Here is a 7,433-nt window from a genome sequence, read left to right on the forward strand (position 1 = left end):
TCCTTATGGAATACGATGCTCCCACTTCTTGGAGCTCTGTAGTTTGGGGCCTAATTGATTCTGGTAATTAATTTGTTCTACCTGCTAGATCAGATGGAAATCCCACCCGTGCGCCCAAGGATTAGCACTTGGCTTCCTAACACCTCCTCTAATTATCTAATAGCATGGGTTGTGAGGACTCAGTCTCTATTAAAACACTTTTACTATTAGCAGTGGTGATTGGAATTGTGATGATGACTAGATTTCAACAAATTAGAGCTTAAAAATGGGGAGATGGAAGAGAAGTGGCTTCTTTTAATTTCCCTGAGTTTAACATCAATAATTAGAGCAATTTTCGGAGATGCGAGCTGAAATTACCCCTGCTGTGGTGTAGATGATCACCTTAACTTTAGCAAATTGACTCCAGGGAAATAAATGTGACGGATTTGAAAAAGACACACATTAGAAAACAAAGGATTGGGAGGGAGGAAAATGAAAAGAAAGGCTGCAAAAGGGAATGGGAAACAAAAACACAGTACAATTATTTGGGGGGGGGGGCGCTAGGGCTGAAAAGGATAGTATAGCAGAAATAGCAGCCTATGTGAGCGGAATGAGGAGAAAGTAATGGAAATTTGAGAGGAGGTGGAGGCTGGCATTTAAGAGGTAGTTTTGGACATATTTACACAGATCAAATTAATAGACTAATGTAGGTATAACTTTCCTCACACCATCCTCTAAAACGGAGGTAAAGAATGTTATGATCATCATCAACGTTTTCTTTATTTACCTCGACAATCCAGTCATCCCTCAGTCATCAACTTAAGGTGGGTCTAGAGGATATGGACTCTCCCCTCACTTCTCCTCTTCCCCCTGTGCTATCATTTCTCTAAAGTTTTAAAGCCCTGGCTCCAGTGCTGAAATAAGTGCTTTATTCCTGTTGCTTCGGGGCCCTTTAAATGCCTTCTGCTCTCTAAAGAGGAGTTTGTCCGAGGGTAGAGACTTTATCTCTTTCGTTTTCTTTAAAATACGGCCGAGAGCTAGGCAGCTCCTGCCGTGGCGGGCAGAAACTGAGGTCGAGAAACCTGATAGGAGCAAGGACCCGGTCTGCTCGGCTGCACTCTCCCCGGGCCTGGCCGGTCGTATTCAGCACCGCGGACAGCTCCCCGCCCCGCCCCGCGCCCACCGCACCCTCCCCTCTGTCTCTGGCAGCCTTGCCATTGGCTCTCCCGACTCCCCTCTCCAAGCTGCCAATTCTCCTACACTTAGACCCAACCTACCCAAGAGCTTATCTTCTTGCCTCTCCAGCGCCGGGGGTAGCCCAGGCCGAGGAGAGAGCATCAGGGATCCGAGCCTCGAGGGTGGTTGGCTCTCGACCAGGCGTGCTGAGACGCTGCCTGCTTCCTACTCGTCGTCCCCGGCCCCCGCCCTGTGGCAGGCGCTCGGTTCAAGATGAATCTCAACTTCACCTCCCCTCTACACCCGGCGTCATCTCAGAGGCCCACGTCCTTCTTCATCGAGGACATCCTGCTGCACAAGCCCAAGCCGCTAAGGGAGGTGGCCTCTGACCACTTCACCAGCTCTCTGGCCTCCCGGGTGCCTCTGCTAGACTATGGCTACCCCCTCATGCCCACACCCACCCTCCTGGCCCCTCACCCCCATCACCCTCTACATAAGGGAGACCACCACCACCCTTATTTCCTCACCACAGCGGGTAAGTAACAGGGGTCTCAAGGTATGGGGAGAGAGAGAGAGAGCACGTCTTCCAGTATAGACCCTAAGCCTGTGACGGATGAGAGGAAAGGCCAGAGCTGGCTGGGCCTGGCTTGGCTGGGCCTCCTTCCCTAAGTGACAGTGGAAGGTTGGGGATATGGCTGAGAACACAGGGAGCTCCCTTGAGGCATGCCAATCCAGGGTCACTCCTCACTTTCTACAACGGAGGAAACGTGCCAAGCCAAGAGGTAGCTGCAGATTTTGTCGATATTCTTGATGGGCGGTGTTCAGTTTCCTTTCTCTTGGTCTTCCTGGCCACTTTGGTCCATCTCTCGGTCCCCATCCCTACCTCTCCCACTCTGAGGGAGACCCCTGACTATCCCACCCCACAGAAAGGAACTCAACTTTCCAGCCCAGAAGCTCAAAAGGCTCCAGTGGGGCCAGCTCTCTCCTCCCAGGCGCTGAACATTTGCAGGTAGACACTGCAGGGGTTTGGAAGTGAAGGAGGGTTTGGGGATATTCTGAGGACTGAAGGTTTGGGCTGGCCCGAATAAGGGAGAGAAGGTAAGGAAAAAAGAGGGAGAGACGCGGCTGCTCATTAAGCCTCTTTACTCCCAACATCTAGCATTTAATTCACAATCTTGGGCTGGGCTGCCCTCCTTTGCCCCTGTTGCTGATATCTCTGGAGCCCAGAGCCAAAGTATTTTGATTTCCCAGGCATGGCAAAGAGTGGGGACCAGCCAAGTCTGGTTGGGACAGGGAGATGCGGGGAAATACCCAGGTTTCTTTTGTGCCTCTCTCTGAAAGGCCACATTCACGCTTTCTTTTCCGGCATCTTCATTCCAGACAGAATAGAATAATTCGTTGAGTCCAGATGCAGAGCGCAGCCGGAAGAACAACCCTAGTCGGGGTGGGGGCTAGACAGACGTGAGCCAGTTTGTGAAATGTGGGCGCTGGAATCCACGACAAAAGCTAAAGCGTTTGTGAAGCGGTAGAACCCAAACTTCGGGGCACTGGGTTGGAGGGGCAATTGTGAAGCCTGCGTCCAAGTCCGCCTCTCTGCTTTGGCTCCACCGCCGGCCAGAGACAGTCTCTTTCGCGCTGCACCCATGTTCCCGGCAAACAGTAGTGGCCAAAGCCAGAGATACCGGAACTACTAGTTTTCTGTTTTTGCTGTTCCCCCCCTGGGATCAGCCGATATTGATGTCTGCGGCGGTTGGTCCGCTTGGTGCGTCTCAGACATGGTAAAGCTTGCGAAGGTCAGGAAAGACACGAGAAGTCTCCTGCGGCCCGGGAAAAGCGTTTCAATCCTTCTGCGTGGGGTTGGAGGGAAAGAATGAGAACTAGATGGGTCCCCAGCGCGACCCCGATACTGATAGGAAACGTGCGAGGCGGCAATTCCCCTTCCGTTCTCGCTCAGGAGCTGCCCCGCACGTGGGAGTGTTGGCCTGTTCCCTTTGGCCGCAGGCGGGAGAGTGGAGGGGGCTCAGGGAAGAGAACGGTGTTTTTTAGTGAGGTTGGGAAGCAGGATCACATTCACGCTTCTGTCAGCCCCAGGACATCACTGGTTGTCGTCAGGGGTCTGGAGGATTGGGGGGAGGGGGGATGGTGAAGAGGAGGATAGCTGCCGGACCCTCCGACGTTTGCAAGAAAACTTCGGGAGGCGCAGCCGAGGACTCTCCGGAAGTTTCTCCAAGAAGACAGTATTTAAGGCCTCCGGATCTATTTTATAATTTTCTTTTCCGTTTTACTTACCGTTTATTGTGTGTGTGTGTAGATGGCCTTTCTGATAAAGATCTCCAAGCGCTATTCTTGTGATTTATTCCCCCTGCCCTGCGATTCCTGGGAGAAGCCCTGGAGAAGCCGTGGGGCGAGGCGGGGACCGGCGGGGGCACGAGGCGGAGCTGGTGCCGGGGACGAGGGTGGGGAGTGGAGCGGGGGTCGCCCGGGGAGGTCGGGCTCTGCCCACTTGACCGCTCTTCTCTCCTCAGGGGTGCCTGTCCCGGCGCTGTTCCCGCACCCCCAGCACCCCGAGCTGCCGGGGAAGCACTGCCGCCGCCGCAAAGCTCGCACGGTTTTCTCGGACTCGCAGCTCTCCGGCCTGGAGAAGAGATTCGAGATCCAGCGCTACCTGTCCACGCCCGAGCGGGTGGAGCTGGCCACGGCCCTCAGCCTGTCCGAGACGCAGGTGGGCCGGAGGAGGGGGAGGCCCCATCTCCGCTCGCTCCTCTCCCCCCGACTCCTAACGCCTCTGGACCGGCCGCGGAGTTCTTGCGTGCAACGACCCCGCTCCCCTTTATTCTAGGCTTCTCCGAAGACCCGTAGTAAAAGTACCGACACCTCCAATCTTTTGTCGACTCACCGAAGCAAAATCTCTCGAGCGGGTTCTGGACACGGAGGAAAAACCCCTCGAGTGATTCTGATGCTCACTCCCCGCTTGAGAACTAGCATTTCTGTGCCTCCCCACCCATTTCTGATCAGGGCAGTAACCCGGGTCACACGTAAATCGGTAAGAGGTAAGAGGGTTCTTGACCCGAGAGAAACCCACACAAGATTTTTTTTCTTCTTTAACCTCTCTCACAGCCGCGAGTCTTCATAGCCACCCTCCCAGCACAGACAGACGCACACGCACACGCACACACACACACACACACACTAATATAAGCCTCCTTTTTATTGCCCTGTCCTGAGTGGAAGGACTGTTTTCATCTTCCACCAGATGCTGTTCACCTACAACCTCAAAATACCTCGCTCCACTCCCTTTCCTATTCTCTGTACCTGGAAACCCAACTTGCTGTGAAATCATAGCCCTGCCAGGCCCCAGTGATTTTTCTCTCTGATGAGAAGCAGCAAGTCCGCTTCTCACCTTGCTGTCCAGCAGTCTTGCTGGACCCGGTATTTAGATGTCACAGTCAGAGGAACGCATTCTGAACAGAAAGGAAACTTATCCACGCAGCACTTACTATTAGAAATTCTAATTAATAGCAGTATTAGTGTTTACTAAACACACCCTTTTGAGCCTCATCGTTATTTCAGGACAAGTACTTCTGAGAGCTAGGATGTTTGATTCTCATTCAAGCTAAGACAATAACTTGTGAGCCACTCAGGTGTGACTTAACCCAAGGTTGGGACTGTCACAACTTCTGGATAATTCATCAGTGGATTGCGGTCTATTCTCTTAAACTCCAGCAATCGCTTTTGTGTTAGCTCAGTAACCATGGGTCTGAAGGAATGACGTGATTTTCTTTGTTTCTCCCCGGAATCAGGTGAAAACGTGGTTCCAGAACCGGCGGATGAAGCATAAAAAGCAGCTGAGGAAAAGTCAAGACGAGCCCAAAGCACCTGATGGGCCCGAGAGCCCTGAGGGCAGCCCCCATGGCCCCAAGGCCGCACCCGCCGAGGCTCGGCTGGGCCTGCCCACGGGTCCCTTCGTGCTGACCGAGCCGGAGGACGAGGTGGACATTGGGGACGAGGGGGAGCTGGGCTCAGGGCCGCACGTGCTCTGAGCCGCCGGGCTGGGGAAGGCGGGGAGGACGCAGAGGGGCGGGCCATGGACTTCGGCTCCGGGAGGATAAACACGACACACCTGTTAACCCTCCAACACCTGCGGGGCCTGCGCGGCGCGGCCTCCCGAACCCCTCCCCCGCCCGACCGCCAGCTCGCAGCGCCGTGCGGGGGCGAGTGTGCGCCTGCTTGGCTCGTCCGCTCGCCCCGCGTCTTCGGCAGCGCAAACGGGAGCACGGGCTCTTGGCTCCCTAATTCGGTGGGGGACCTCTTCCCCGCCGCGACTGCAGACCCCTCGGCCCTCGCCCCTCAGCCACCTGTCCCCGCTCCGTTGGCCAGGCTCTCCACCGGACCCCTTGCCCTTCCTTGGGCAGACCGATGGGCTGCAGGTAAGGGACCGGGTGTCTGGGCCCTCCGCTCTGCGGGGATCCGGATCCGGACCTGATCCTTAACACATTCACTCCCGGACAGACTCGCGCGCCACCCGCCACTAACCTCCCACTCGCCCCCCGCCCCCCATCTCTAACTAATACAAAGGCGACTCCCTCCTTCTCAGGGCGGCGCTTCCATCCTCTACCGTCACAGTTCCCCTCAGGAGCTCGTGGTTCTGCACCCAGGAACCCTTTTTGAGCTTGTGGTCCCCCAGGCACCCGCGCTCTTTACTCTGGTTCCCTCTCCCTCCGCCCCCGTTCTGAGCGGCGCTCACGCGAGTCGAGACACTTGGGCAGAGCAAACCCACCGAGCAATTTTGCTTCCCGGCCTTGTTGCGCGCCTGTCCAGCAACTCTTCCATGTCCCACCGGTTACTGATATTTTAAAAGCGAGTGTTCCTCGGGTTGTGTGTGGAAGTGCTCATTCGCATTGCATTTTAGGGAAGTCGGAGTTTTAGCAAAATGAAACCTAAAGGGGAATACGCATCCCCTTACAGGCGTGCACCTGTTTGGGGACACTTGAGGGGCGGCAGGAGTCCTATTGGCCCTGCGCGTTGCCCCCTCCCTTTCCCCCTGGGAGGTCTCCTATTCTTTTCCCGGGTTTGCACTCTCTTTAGATAATAAAGGGCTCGCCGGGCAAAACTGGGAACAGACACGAGTTTCCGGGAATCGTTTGTTACCGCGACCTCCTACGCGCACGCTCCCTCTCCTCCGCCCTGGGCAGTTTCCTGTCCCCCTCAGGAATGAGCAGGGCTAATAACTTTTCCTTAACAGATTCCCGTCTCCCCGTCGCCGTTTTTTCTGTTTTTAATCGTTTAATAGTCTAGAGTTCCACCTACGTGAAAAAGGTTTCTGCAAATAGTATTTTTTGACTCTGAAGTGCTGAAAGGACAGAGATCTCTTGATATTAGGAGTGTGAAATTATGGTAATGAATTGTGTGACGACACTACATACCCAGTACACTTATCAAGTATAGCAGCCGTGCCAGAGGCGACCTCAGTTTCCCATCTTCCTTTCGCCCTGGTTGTGTATTCAGGTAACAGAGACCAGGAAGGCCAGAAAAGAGTGTCTGTGGCTAGGTAAAGGACTGACTCTTGGGTTCTAATGACTAATAGTAATTATGAAAATAACAGAGGTGTGAGCTTGGGTTACATTTAATTACACTTTTCCGTTCCTTATTTCTCTAATAAGAGGATGAATCCTAAAGATCCTTCTGGGTCAAAGTTCTATGATTCTATGAATGTAGCAGCAGATTTTTTTTTTCCAGTAGGCTTGTTTGAGGAAACATTAACTTAAGCAAAGATAATCGTCAGAGTGAGAACTTTATCCAATCTGCACCATTTAGGAGGCAAAGCTATTGCTTTAAAAACACAAGCATTGTATATATACTATTTGGGTTTGCCAAAGTGCTGTCAGTCAACAGTCTGTGAGTCATGGCAAGGATTATTTTTCTCTTCATAGACAAGGAAATAGAGGCTTGGCGAGATGGAAGGATTTACCCATGAAATCAGGACTAGCTAAGAGCCAAAGCAGGACAGAAAATATCTCTTCTGACTCCTTGATCACTTCTTTGCCCAAAACACTTTGCTTTCTTCTGGTAACATGGTTGGCATTTTGCTTCTAACACTTTGTAAGGACCCCTCTTGTATTTATTTAGATTGTGTAGATGTGCTACAAAAGCAAGTCTAGGTTCAGATTTCTCCTCTCTCCCTGTTCAGATGACAGTACTGTTTTAAAGCAGGGGTTTTTGGCAAATGCTTTGTGAAAGACTTAGTTATATAAAGAAAGCAATTTGTGAATAAGAACGTT

The 7,433-nt window shown here is 53.0% G+C and overlaps 1 protein-coding gene across 1 annotated transcript; it reads left to right on the top strand.

The window, feature by feature from the left end:
- Positions 1-1,267: 1,267 nt before the first annotated feature.
- BSX (brain specific homeobox) lies at positions 1,268-5,236 on the top strand. Its single transcript, XM_032641662.1, has 3 exons — positions 1,268-1,690; positions 3,681-3,877; positions 4,956-5,236. Exons 1-3 carry the CDS (start codon positions 1,429-1,431, stop codon positions 5,193-5,195), a joined length of 699 nt encoding a protein of 232 aa, XP_032497553.1. The 5' UTR covers positions 1,268-1,428; the 3' UTR covers positions 5,196-5,236.
- Positions 5,237-7,433: the final 2,197 nt, after the last annotated feature.

The sequence above is a fragment of the Phocoena sinus genome, chromosome 8, assembly GCF_008692025.1.
Source record: "Phocoena sinus isolate mPhoSin1 chromosome 8, mPhoSin1.pri, whole genome shotgun sequence".
In the NCBI taxonomy this organism is placed as follows: Eukaryota; Metazoa; Chordata; class Mammalia; order Artiodactyla; family Phocoenidae; genus Phocoena; species Phocoena sinus.

What these genes read in the sequence shown, in the direction of transcription:
- BSX (XM_032641662.1), top strand. Translation starts at nt 1,429, where the DNA reads ATGAATCTCAACTTCACCTCCCCTCTACACCCGGCGTCATCTCAGAGG. An exon ending in TTATTTCCTCACCACAGCGG is followed by an intron (nt 1,691 to 3,680) that starts GTAAGTAACAGG and finishes TTCTCTCCTCAG; the next exon opens with GGGTGCCTGTCCCGGCGCTG. An exon ending in TCAGCCTGTCCGAGACGCAG is followed by an intron (nt 3,878 to 4,955) that starts GTGGGCCGGAGG and finishes CCCCGGAATCAG; the next exon opens with GTGAAAACGTGGTTCCAGAA.